At 42.6% G+C, this 13,578-nt stretch overlaps 1 protein-coding gene across 1 annotated transcript; it reads left to right on the forward strand.

Annotated features, from left to right (window-relative positions):
* Positions 1-579: 579 nt before the first annotated feature.
* On the forward strand, positions 580-2,803 carry LOC115164622 (apelin receptor A). Its single transcript, XM_029717302.1, has one exon. The coding sequence runs from the start codon at positions 762-764 to the stop codon at positions 1,845-1,847; it is 1,086 nt and encodes a 361-aa protein (XP_029573162.1). The 5' UTR covers positions 580-761; the 3' UTR covers positions 1,848-2,803.
* The last annotated feature ends 10,775 nt before the right edge of the window (positions 2,804-13,578 follow it).

Raw genomic sequence — 13,578 nt, forward strand, 5'->3', positions numbered from 1 at the left:
TGAGCAATAGTTCTCAAAATCAATTGAAAATCCTTGAAAAGGTGTGTTTGATTTATTGTTGAATTTAAAGCAGAGGCAGCATGGTGCACCAAATATATGTTTTTTATTTATTTATAAAAAAAAACATTTACATTGGAAGTAACACTTTTCTCTATGAGCTTATTGTCTAGTGTCTCACAAGCTTGTCTAGTTGCATTATTTTACATGTGGGGGTTTTCTGCACTACTTTGAAAATGAAAGATTATTCAGCATCAATGAACGTAACGGAAAGTGATGAAAATTCTTTACAATAACGTTTTCAAGAATATTTCAAAATAGATCACTTTTTAGGGAGACAATTGAAGTTTATATTTTCCCATTCCATTTTCAAATGCTATGAATAAAGCAAGACGTGCTTCATGATTCATCGCAACTGGATAAAGGCTGGTGTGTGCTGCTCTAGAGAGAGGTGAGAGGAGGGGGTGCAGGGCTAAGTGTTTAATGGGGAGGGGGAGGGGGATTCGTCCTGGGAGGGAGGGAACTAGGGGTGTGGAGCACCGAGTTTAAAAAGCCAAGCAGCATTGCACCACTCACTCATACTGCCTGTGCTCTCCTCCAGTGACTGATAGGGACTCACCATTCCTTAAACATTACTTTTTCTCTATTTTTCAGTGTTGACATTTGGTTTGTTTGAATTTTACTGAACCAGCTCTGGACTGTACAGAAAGGATTTTAAAAGTTTGAAATTCTTTTCCATTTCAAACTCAAAATTGACTTGGAACATGGATCCCACTGTGGAGTATAGAGATAGCTATGATTATGATTATGGTGACAACGAAACTATGTGTGACTACTCTGAGTGGGAGCCGTCCTACTCCCTCATCCCTGTACTCTACATGCTCATCTTCATCCTGGGCCTGTCTGGGAATGGAGTGGTCATCTTCACCGTCTGGAGGTCCAAGTCCAAGCGCCGAGCAGCAGACGTCTACATAGGCAACCTGGCCCTGGCTGACCTCACCTTTGTGATCACTCTGCCCCTCTGGGCGGTGTACACAGCACTGGGCTACCACTGGCCCTTTGGTGTGGCCCTGTGTAAGATCAGCAGCTACGTGGTGCTGGTCAACATGTACGCCAGTGTCTTCTGCCTCACCTGCCTGAGCTTTGACCGTTACCTGGCTATCGTCCACTCTCTGTCCAGCAGCCGGCTGCGGTCGCGGGGCACAATGCTGGCCTCCCTGGGGGCCATCTGGCTCCTCTCAGGCCTACTGGCTGTGCCTACTTTGCTGTTCCGCACCACCGTGGACGACATCAACAACAACCGCACCACCTGTGCCATGGACTTCAGCCTGGTCACCCTAAACGAGAGGCATGAGTCCCTGTGGATCGCAGGACTCAGCCTGTCCTCTTCTGCCCTGGGCTTCCTCCTGCCTTTCCTGGCCATGACCATCTTCTACTGCTTCATCGGCTGCACCGTCACGCGTCACTTTAACAACCTGCGCAAGGAGGACCAGAAGAAGCGTCGCCTGCTGAAGATCATCACCACCCTGGTGGTTGTATTTGCCATCTGCTGGACCCCATTCCACTTGCTGAAGAGCATGGACGCCCTCTCCTACCTGAACCTGTCTCCCAGCTCCTGTGGGTTTGAGCGCTTCCTCCTGGTGGCCCACCCTTATGCTACCTGCCTGGCTTACGTCAACAGCTGCCTCAACCCCTTCCTGTACGCCTTCTTCGACCTGCGCTTCCGCTCCCAGTGCCTGTGCCTGCTCAACCTGAAGAAGGCCATGCATGGACAGATGAGCTCCATGTCCTCCACACTCAGCGCCCAGACACAGAAGTCAGAGATACAGTCTCTGGCCACCAAAGTGTAAAGAGAGGGGTGGGATAGGTGGAGTGGGACTGCTGGCTGGTTCCCTGCTGCCACCACAGGAACACTGACTGGTAAACACAGTTTTTTGGTGTCTGTTATTCAGATGCTTTTAAGGCGTAACAGACAATGAACCATACCAGATGAATGGACTTTGTTTTCCGGAACATGGGTTTGCATATACAGTATGTTTTCATTCTTGCGTATATGTACATTTCTCACCCATTTTCAACCCAACGGGTGTGTCAGTGGGTAGGGAGAAGCCCAGGGAGTCCTCAGCCCTACAGAGGTTCCCTCTAACCCCTGGACTGGACTCTGAAGCTGGGGAGAGTTGGCTGCGCTCCATATAGCTGCTTTTTTCCCCCACATCTCAGAAAATGACAGAGGTAAATAAACTTTTCAGACGGACTCTATTTTTCCTCTTCTCCATTTCAACTGTTATTCTTTACTGTATGAGGGACCAGAACCCTGAACAAAAAGACAGACGATCATAGAGGGTTTATTTCTGTTGTTGTTATGTATATCACATGCAAACCAGTTTACACTGGGTAAATCACAAATGTACAGTATTTTCATACTTTTGCTGTTTCAGATGTGTAGATATTTTGTTTTATTACAAGCACTTGTTAAATGAATGAAATGTAAAAGAGGGGAAAATGTGTTTGCAAAGAGACCATATCTTCTTCAGGTTGTTGTTTGTGGAGGTAGGAGACAGGGCAGAGGAGGGGGGGTGTAAGAGGAGGAAAGGTGTTGCAGCTTAATTACAGAGTTTGAGGAGGAGACAGGGGCAGACAGGCAGATGGCAGCTGACAAATGTTGTCAGGGAAGTGGGTGGGGGCTTTACAGTGCCCTCTGGTGCCGGGGAGGAAAGGGAACTTCATGAATGTTTTATTGTATTGCATATATGTTTTTGACATCTGTGTAACTAACTACTGTATTAAAGAAATATGATCTATGAAATGGATCTCCTTGTTGATCTTTATGTAGAATTTTATCTCAACGAATAGGGGTATGTGTATTCTCTTTAACTTTGGTCGTGTTTGATGTAACACACAAAGTTCTGTCTTTGAGGAAATTCATGATTAATCGTTATGGTGTGTTAATGCTTCATTCATTCTGCACATGTGAACTTTCACATTAGTTTATTCAGTATAGGATTTCAACATCATCCAGTTATTTCAGTGATAAGGATGTCTAGAGGGCTGCAGCTCTGCTATGAATGTCTTCTTCTTGGTCTACAGCACTGGACCAAACACTAAGACCCTATTCAATCAAAACCAATATACAGATCTGAACGATAAGGAAAAAACATTTCTCCTGTGAACGTATATTCCATGCAGAGGTTTGAAAAAAGTGTAGTACTTAACGGTGTCTAGAGATTATTACATCAAATATTTTGTTTGTCACTTGCTTCGTAAACAACAGGTGTAGACTAACAGTGAAATGCTTAATTACTGGTCCTTTTCCAACAATGCAGAGTAAAAAAATAAAAAAATACATATATATACAGTACCAGTCAAAAGTTTGGACACACCTACTCATTCAAGGGTTTTTCTTCTTCTTTTACTATTTTCTACATTGTAGAATAAAGCCTGATTTGCGTAGTCTCCTCTGAACAGTTGATTTCGAGATGCGTCTATTACTTGAACTCTGTAAAGCATTTATTTGGGCTGCAATCTGAGGTAAAGTTAACTCTAAGTAATTTATCCTTTGCAGCAGCAGAGGTAACTCTGGGCTCCCGAGTGGCACAGCGGTCTAAGATACTCAGTGCTAGGGGTGTCACTACAGACCCTGATTCAATTCCAGGCTGTATCAGAACAGGCTGTGATTGGGAGGGCGGCGCACAATTGGCCCAGTGCCGTCCGGTTTAGGGTTTGGCCTGGGTAGGCCGTCATTGTAAATAACAATTTATTCTTAACTGGCTTGCCTAGTTAAATATAGGTTAAATTTAAAAAATCTAATTCCTGTGGCGGTCCTCATGAGAGCCAGTTTCATCATAGCGCTTGATGGCTTTTGCGACTGCACTTGAAGAAATTTTAAAAGTTCTTGACATTTTCTGGATTGACTGACCTTCATGTCTTAAAGTAATAATTATTTGAGCTGTTCCCGCCACAATATGGACTTGGTCTTTTACCAATAGGGATATCTTCTGTATACCACCCCTACCTTTTCACAACACAACTGATGGCTCAAACGCATTAAGAAGGAAAGACATTGCATTCCAGGTGACTACCTCATGAAGCTGGTTGAGAGAATGCCAAGATTGTGCAAAGCTGTCATCAAGGCAAAAGGTGGCTACTTTGAGGAATCTCAAATATAAAATATATTTTAATTTGTTTAACATGTTATTTCATAGTTCTGACGTCTTCACTATTATTCTACAATGTAGAAAATTGTAAAAATAAAGAAAAACCCTGGAATGAGTAGGTGTGTCCAAACTTTTGACTGGTACTGTATATATAGTGACATGAGGAATAAATACACAGTGAATAACGAATAACAATAAAATACATGTATCATGCCATATAAATAAAAACAAATATTGTCACATTGTGAATCACTGTCTATCCCATAGCACCAGTAGGGGAACCTCTAGTTCCAGTTCTACTGGACTGGGCTGTATTCACTGAGCAGTTTGCAGGCCAAGCCCCCACATGTTGGCTGAATAGTGGGGTAATTACCAATGAGTGACTCCTCTAAGGGGCCCTTTGATTTGGCAGTAATGAGCTCTGTTGGACATAATCACTGAGTTTAGATTGGATGGAAGAGGGGGTCTAGGTTCCTAATCCTGGCAGAAGTTGGGCTGCAGGACAAGTCAATGTTTGTCCCTGTTGACAAGAGATTGCAGTTAGAAGCACTGAGTAGGGAGGAGGTGGGGGGAGGAGTGGGGTGTCTGCAGATGCTCAAACCGACAGACGCCGGTGATAAGAGCGGAGGACTCTTCCTGTGGTGATCAGAGGGTGGGAGACAGACAGAGAGATAGAGAGTTATTGGAAAAGATCATATATTTACAGTTTTGTCATATTTTATCCTTTAACACAGCCAAATCAAACTACATATGTGAAATAGTGAGAGAGAGAAGTAATTCATATTTTTGTACGTGAGAGATCATATTACCCGTTTACCATCTGGGGAAATGGAAAATATTTGACAATGATAAAGCATGAAATAAATCACATATGATTGTAATTCTGTTCTTATGCCATAACCTCATCCCTTAAAGGACACAAGTCAATTCAAGCATTTAAGTTTGACAGACTAAGCATGTTGATCATTACACCTGATTAGCTGATTATAAACAAATGACTGATAATGGATAATGTAATAAAAGATAGGGTGTAGCGAATCTTGCACATGGTAGACTGGCCAGACCTGTTGTTGTTATTTAAACCAATTGGACTGACAGCTGTCTGATGGTGTTAGCCAGTAAGGCCCCTTTGGAAAACTCACCCAGAATACAAGCTGACCAAGGCAGCGTGGGGATATGGACGCTAAAGCCAGTGAAAAAACACAAATGTTAGCTCTTTAAAAGCACAGACATGTTTTCTGTGATTGTGTTTGCGTGTGCGTGTGTGCCTGAGTGAGCGCATGTGTGTTTAAGTGCATCATACATGTTTACATTTATGCTTTGTGTTCTAAATGAAATCCTTCATGTTTTGTTGTTGTTCAACCTTTTTTTCAGTGTTCAAGACCCCACCCAATGAATAACAGAAATGCCTCATCAGGGTGGGGGCTTGCTTGGGAGGACGCTTGTGTTTATCTTCAACGGTCACACAGCTGTCATCCCTTGTCAAAATGGAGAAAGCCCTGCAGCATATACCCTGCTTAATCGATGTTCACCACCAGTCCAACAGGTGTCTGTCCTCGAGTGGTGTCATCAGTGTGAGCTGCCACACCCAAACGGAGCATCTGAGCACCCCACAACTTAACACAACACAGACAGGCCGCTACTCTGGACCTCCCCTCAGATCTCCCTGCTTTCCTATCCCACCCACACTGTGACAAATGCACACACACATTTCGAGCGCACCCAAGTGCACAGAAACACAAAGTAATGAATGTGTGCGTGTAAACAGAGATGTGACACGTACCCTAGCCTGTCAACACTGTGCCTACTCCCCCCCCAGCATCTGTCCACCTGTCTCATGAACATACATACATACACGCACACACAGTATCATATGTCAAAATAAAGTTCTAAAAACCACACTGAGATCAGAGAATGTAGCCCATAACACATTTACACACATACATAGGTATATCAAAATACAAAAAGTTCCTCAAATACTCCAATGTTCATCAAACAACAAAAAATGCACTTCCTAAAGGCATGTCTGTACACACTAAGACTTACATCAGAAAACCCATTGGTGAAGTTACCATAGAGAATGGAACAAGTGAGCTGTGAGGACAGAGGTTTAGGGACCCCTCACCTCCCCCACTCCATCCACAGATCAAAGAGGCCTGGGGTGTCATCATGCTTAGCACAGGGTGAGGAATACCTGTGAGCTGGAACACCCTGGATCTACTGTAGCCCACGATCAGGGGATCAGGTTAGGGGCACTTTAATGGAACACAATTTGGTCCCGCTTGGGAGGGAAAGAAAAAGAAGGATAGATGGAAAGAATGAAAGGACAGGATATCTATCTAATGAAAAGTTAACATAAGCTAAATGTAGAATGACAGAGTGTGTCAGATTCAACAGATTCAACAAGATTTGAGTGACCATTCCAAAAATACTACCAACATCAGATATGACCATAAGCCTCAGGTTTGATGTGAAGCATGATGTAATTGGATGTACAGTATATTGACTGTGATCTCTAGCACGAGCAGTGCGTTATTGGTGATTATGTAAATGTATGCTGGCTAATGATAAAAACAGGCTGAGTTGAGACTGTGGGCTTGTGGGGGGACTGATGTCTGCTTGTCCGTGAGGGGAAACCCTATCTGGCTGGAGGATTAGGACTCACACATCACTGTTAATAACTTAATGTGTCTGTGTATGGGCTCCACGCCAGTCTAGACAATAGAGCCTCTGATCCATCAAAACAAGTGGGCTCGCCATGACCAAGTCTGAGCTCTGGAAGAGGACCCCAGAAAGTAGCAGGTACCCCTTTCCTGTCTGGGTGGGTTAAACTGTCTGATTTCCTCTCTAGAAGATGGAGTTAGCTTTATCCTATATAAGGACATATAGGTAATTCATTAAAAATGCTTGTATAGCCTATATTTCAAGTTATTTGCAGTTGACCAAACCTTTAAACACACCCCTCCACTCTGTGGGTTGTCTCTCTCTTCTTTCACAGAGGTGCCCCCAAAGTGAGATCCTTTGATATTTTAGATATCCCCACACCCCACCCTGCTTCTCCACCGTAACGAGCAGAAAGCACCTTCAATTGAATTGAATAGAGAAAAGTACATTAGCTTGAGGTTAAACACTTTAACAACACAGGAACCTACTCAACCAATGTCAACAATCCCCAGCTTTACCCCAGTTCAAAGGAGCCTTCTATCCTTCTGTAAACGAGAGCAGACAGTGTCACAGTGTAATAAATATTCGAAGAGCTTACAAAGATAAAGTAAATAACTGACACTGAGAACAGTTCATCTTTTGGAACCGCAAAGTTCAATATCCTAATATCTCCTCTCAGATTTAAACCTCTGCTTGAGTCTTCATGATTACATTTCATCATTTTCCTCTAATTTCATGACATATACCTTTACACATTCTGGAAAATTCATTTTGGCATTTTCCAAGGCAAGCCTCCATTGCAGTGCTTGAACAATTGCTCAGCTATGTCCGATACACTTCAGCCTTACCAGCTGCCTTGTGTTGTGTGGAAACATCAGTCTCTGTTGCAAGCATTCTGATCACTCTCCCCCATTCTTAACGTATGTGAAGCACTCACTCTGCACACATGCTCCCACCATGGTGTTTGTGAGCCACGACTCCGATACACAACCAGCATTCTCACCTGTGTGTGGCATCTCCCAAGAAATTGCTGGTTGTGAGTGTATGAAAAGAGGAGAAACATAGATGAGCAAAACGCAGATAGAGAAAATTCTGATTTCCATTGGTATTTTTCAAACCTCAGCAAAAGGGCAGGCAGGTGGGGAGCCCGTTAATCCACCTGGCTGGTTCAAATCTGTTGGGATCAAAGGGCAGAACCCCTTTACAGTCTGACAGTCCACGTCCACTCTGTCAGGACCCCCTCATAATCATTTTATGACTGCAGCACAAACCTTAACTAATTTCATGAGAGCAGATCCATCCACAGAGCTCTCAGGGCAGATCTCTATCCTCTGTTTGGACTTGATTCTCTTCGCTCTGAAAGGTCAGAGAGGACAAAAGGAACCCCAGGCATAGATTATCACTGTTGATCAATACCACAAGTTATCTCAACACTCTTGTCGCTTATTTGAAGATTAGGTTTTTCATATGACCCAATGTTTCATTTATAGATGTCCCTATACTTTTCAAATCGGTTTGCAGAGCAAAACATTAACACAAAGCTCCATTGATAATGATTGATAGGAATAACTATTCTTAAATAATACTGTCATGGCTACTGTCTGTCTTTGTGAGACACTCGAGCTTTGATGAATGGTGACTAAAATAACAACCATAATGGACAATGGATGTTGAAAAATTAAGATAGTGTAATTTATTAGAGAATGGGGGAGAATTGTAAAAATCATAATATGTCCAGCAAATTGTCAACAATCACTCAATGATTGGGATTTAAACCCAAACAAAGATGGCAATTACAGATCCTGTACTCTGAGCTAAATGAAAAATGCAGGTCTTTATGCATTACAATGGAAAGGAGGGCCACTGGATGGCCAATACACACCCATGATGTTACAGTCTAGAACCATTCTCTTCCCTTCTCCTCCCTCCCTCTCTCTCTCTCTCTCTCTCTCACCCTCTCTCTCTCTCCCCCTCCCTCTTTCTATTTGTTTGTTATTCTCTGTAGTACACTGTACTGTGTTTCTTTCTAGAAGTGTAATGTAAGAAGTTGTTTTTCCAGATAGTCTCTGTGCCCCAAGGCTCTGTGTTGAGTAGTGATCCATTACAGAATCACCTGTCCTGCTCGACCAGGAAGTGCTCTGCCCTCACTAACCTGTTACACCAACACATTTTACAATACAGGTGAGATGGCCAAGACATGTGTACTGTTTACAGTAAGGCAGTAGCATTGGGATGATAATGGTAGTTTGGCCATTTGGGCCTTCAATGGGTGGGAGATCTGAAAATTCACAAACAGGCATCTAATTAAAGCAGATTCTCTGAATGGACCGACATTGTTTTGACTTGTTGTTTTGTTCAGGCCCAGGACCACACCTTATTCCACCCAGTGTCATACAGGTCTGTTTGGGTGAGAAGGATTTCAGTCAGTTCGACAAGTGCATAAGAGGATATAAACCATGAAGACTAAGACCCTTTCATGTTGTAATTCAATAAGTGAAGCATAAAACACTACATGTAAATCAGAAGGTATGGCTGCACCTCTAGTAGAATTCTGATGATGGACATTTTACAGGAAATTAAAATACTCTACATTGTAAGAAGCATACTCTACATTTTAAGTAGCGTCATAAACTCAGCAATAATACTACCTATCTCGGTCAAACATGACAAGCTTTTTCTACACAACAGAGAGTACAACGTGTATTCCTGAGAGACAGCTGTGTTGTAGAAGAGACTGATATAAACACAGAGGGCGTGACACTGATTGACCTCAAAACGGGGGACTTCCTTCCTCATTGTCCTTCTAATGGGTGAGCTGTTAATAGGACCTGATCATCCTGAGTCAGTTTCAGGCATGGACTATCATTCAAATACAATGTTTACTGAGATTAAGTTACTTGTATAGCAGACAGTCAAGATATCTTTTAGAGAGTGGATCTCATAGACTGTCAGCCTTTTCTGTCTACGTGGGTCGTCATCCGTCCTCCCTCTGAAGATGTTTTTTATATTGTTTCAGTCAGCTAGTGTGGGTGTATGATAATTAGTAATGCCCAAATTAGATATGCATAGAATAAAGCTTCACTCATTGATGATCTGTGTTCTTTGCTGATAATTTGATAAATTTGTCACTTTTCAAATGTGATTGAGAAGGTAAAAATCATGGCCCATTAAAAAAAAGCTTCAGGGGATCTTTTTTAAAAGAAAGCAACTCTTTTATGAAGGAAGAGAGCAGTAAAATCACTCTGCTCCCATGTCAATACAACACGTCAACACCAACACAACACCAATAACTTTGTCATCAGTTTTAACTTTGCAATAAACATCAATAAGCTGTTAAAAAGGTATAAAAAGGAGGAAGTGCATATGTGGTTTGAGGGAAATGAACAATGGGGAGGGGGGTAATACGGATGGACAGACACGGTGCCGCCTGGATCCCTCATCCTGTCAGTTAATGACCATGTGGTCTTCAGTGAGCTTTCCTGTTTTTCCACCTTGGTTTTCAAAATCATTGGGCAAGGATGGATGAAAAATCAACCTGGACATAAAAATATTTTAAAAATGTTTGAAGCCCTGCTGACTTATATTATTACTGAACTAAACTGAGTGATGACTAGATTCCTTATAATATTAAGAAATGTCAAATAACATCTATCACAACAGAAACCAAGGCATACAGATGTTAATTAGCATTGCTTTGGGTGGACATCGTTAGCAGAGATGCGATGCTTCCGATGACAGCGTGCCTTGGCCAGAACTGAATGTGCTCGGCTCGTGGCCCTCCGGATTTGGGCGCTCAGAGCTCATCCTCCCTGGGGTACAAAGCTCCTCTTCACAACATCTTCTATCCCATCCATTGTGAGAGAGGGGTGCCTCTGGGCACACGGCCCCCCATGCCCGTTACGGACTTAAATGCATCTCCTGTCATTGCCCGTAGCCAGTGCCAGTTCAGCTGGATGCATTCAGGTGCTCGGATCCTGCAAAAATATTCAAAAAGAAGAACTCTTGAATTTTAAAAACTTTAAACCAATTGTCCCCAAACTCAAATGATAAGTTCTGACATATAAGAATTGGACTCATTCAGGAGATTTAGATAGTCTCACATGGCCAGTCTTCCAAATCTCGTTTCGTTGAAGTGAAAAGCCTGGGCTTCCGAGGCTATGACTTAGATAGATCATTATAATATATATCAGTGTTCTTCCATATTTCTCACCGTGTCTCACCCAGTAGACCTCAAGCGACACCATTAACATTATTGTCTCTAACCCTTGCCAGGTGCCCTTGACAGTTTCCTCAATTTGAGCACAGATATCAATAGGGGCCATTGCTACACAAATATAACAGAACAAAGCTGCCTCAGTTATTACTTGGTGTGATGCTGTGCTCTGTCTACACCTCCTTCCTCTCACATACCCCCTCCCATTCTCCTGCATCGTGAATCCTAGGGCCTGTAGAGACAACCAACCACCGCCATATACCCCCTTCCCCCATCCTTTCTTCCTGACAGGTGCCCCAGTGTAAGTTAGCTTCATGTGCGAGCTAAGGCAAGCAGGGAGCTTGGGACAGATGGGGATAGGGGCGATACCTAGTCAGTTGTACAACTGAATGCCTTCAACTGAAATGTGTCTTCCGCATTTAACCCAACCCCTCTGAATCAGAGAGGTGCGGGGGGCTGCCTAAATCGCGTCAGGTTTGGGCATGGTGTTAATCGATATCCACGTCTTCGGCGCCTGGGGAACAGTGGGTTAACTGCCTTGCTCAGGGGCAGAACGACAAATGTGTACCTTGTCAGCTCGGGGATTCGATATAAAGTATAAAGTAGTATTAAAGTCATTACTTCAAGTTGCAAATACAAACTACAAATTTCAAACACCTACTCCAATTACATTTCCAGCAGAAACGTTTATGTTGATGAAAATAAACGTATTTTATGAAGCTGCCATCTGCTGACCAAAAAGAGGTAACAGAGCAGTTTGCAATCCCCCACTTTAGTCAGCAGATGGCAGCAAAAGTTGAAGAAAGAAATCCTCCTGCACCCTCAGCGCGAGCCGCGAACCATTTGAACCAATCAACGTCAATTTCCAGATTTAGACTGCGGTTACACACCGTAGTACCACAGATGAGACGATGAGATAGAACGACGAGACAGATATTTCACTGGATGTATAAATGTGAAGCATCCGCTTGGCGTTTCCACTCACTACCAAATATGGTAGTGAAAGGAAGCCCACTGGCTGGCAGAGGGAGAAGATGGAACGAGATTAATTTTGGCCGACATTATGCACATTTTGTCATCGATGAAACATTTGATCTCAATACAGTTTTCTGTTCCCAAACTAAAATATGTTATGAACAGAGTGGACAGAGTAGACTTTACCCTACCCTATATCGTTATTTAGAAGGAGTGCAAAGGCGAATTGAGTCGTTGCACACGCAAACGTCACAGAGTAGGCGTTCCCTAACGGAAATATGTAGATGATGCTAGAACGCGCCAATAGGATCTCGCTAGCTTGTGCTTGGCTCTACCCCCTCCTTGCTTGTTTTGCCCACTATGGCTCGTTTGTTCCCATTGGAAACGACAGGCTTTGTTCTATCTTGGTTCAGTTATATACATCTTTGGTAGTACCGTACGAAATATGTTAATTTACTTTTCGTTATGAGAATTAGGTATTGGTTAGGAAAAGCGTGAACTAAAATGCAACTGACTGAAGTGATTTAAATATATAGCCCATCCATAATCCTGAAATGAGAGTGACTCAGGCGCAGCAAGTTTTCACATCAAATCAAATCAAATTTTATTTGACACAAACACATGGTTAGCAGATGTTAATGCGAGTGTAGATAAATGACTGTGCTTCTAGTTCCGACAATGTAGTAATATCCAACGAGTAATCTAACCTAACAATTTCACAACAATTACCTTATACACACAAGCGTAAAGGAATGAATAAGAATATGTACATAAGAAAAATATATGAATAAGTGATGGTATAGAACGGCATAGGCAAGATGCAGTGGATGGTATAGAGTACAGTATATACATATGAGATGAGTAATGTAGGGTATGTAAACATATAAAAGTGGCATTGTTTAAAGTGGCTAGTGATACATTACATCAAGATGGCAAGATGCAGTAGATGGTACAGAGTACAGTATATACATATGAGATGAGTAATGTAGGGTATGTAAACACTATATGAAGTGGCATTGTTTAAAGTGGCTAGTGATACATTTGTTACATCAATTTTTTCATTATTAAAGTGGCTGGAGTTGAGTCATTATGTTGGCAGCAGCCACTCAATGTAGTGATGGCTGTTTAACAGTCTGATGGCCTTGAGATAGAAGCTGTTTTTCAGTCTCTCGGTTCCAGCTTTGATGCACCTGTACTGACCTCGCCTGTGTGTGTGTCTCTTCACAGTCCCTGCTGTTCTATAAGGTGTATTTTTACCCATTTTTTACATCTGATTCTACTGCTTGCATCAGTTACCTGATGTGGAATAGAGTTCCATGTAGCCATGGCTCTATGTAGTACTGTGCGCCTCCCATAGTCTTGACTTGGGGATTGTGAAGAGACCTTTGGTGTCTTATGGGATATGCATGGGTGTCCGAACTGTGTGCTAGTAGTTTAAACAGACACTTCGCATTCAGCATGTCAACACTTCTTACAAAAACAAATAGTGATGAAGTCAATCTCTCCCCCCCTTTGAGCCATGAGAGACTGACATGTATATTATTAATGTTTGCTCTCCATGTACATTTAAGGGCC

The sequence above is a fragment of the Salmo trutta genome, chromosome 27 (assembly GCF_901001165.1).
Source record: "Salmo trutta chromosome 27, fSalTru1.1, whole genome shotgun sequence".
NCBI lineage: Eukaryota > Metazoa > Chordata > Actinopteri > Salmoniformes > Salmonidae > Salmo > Salmo trutta.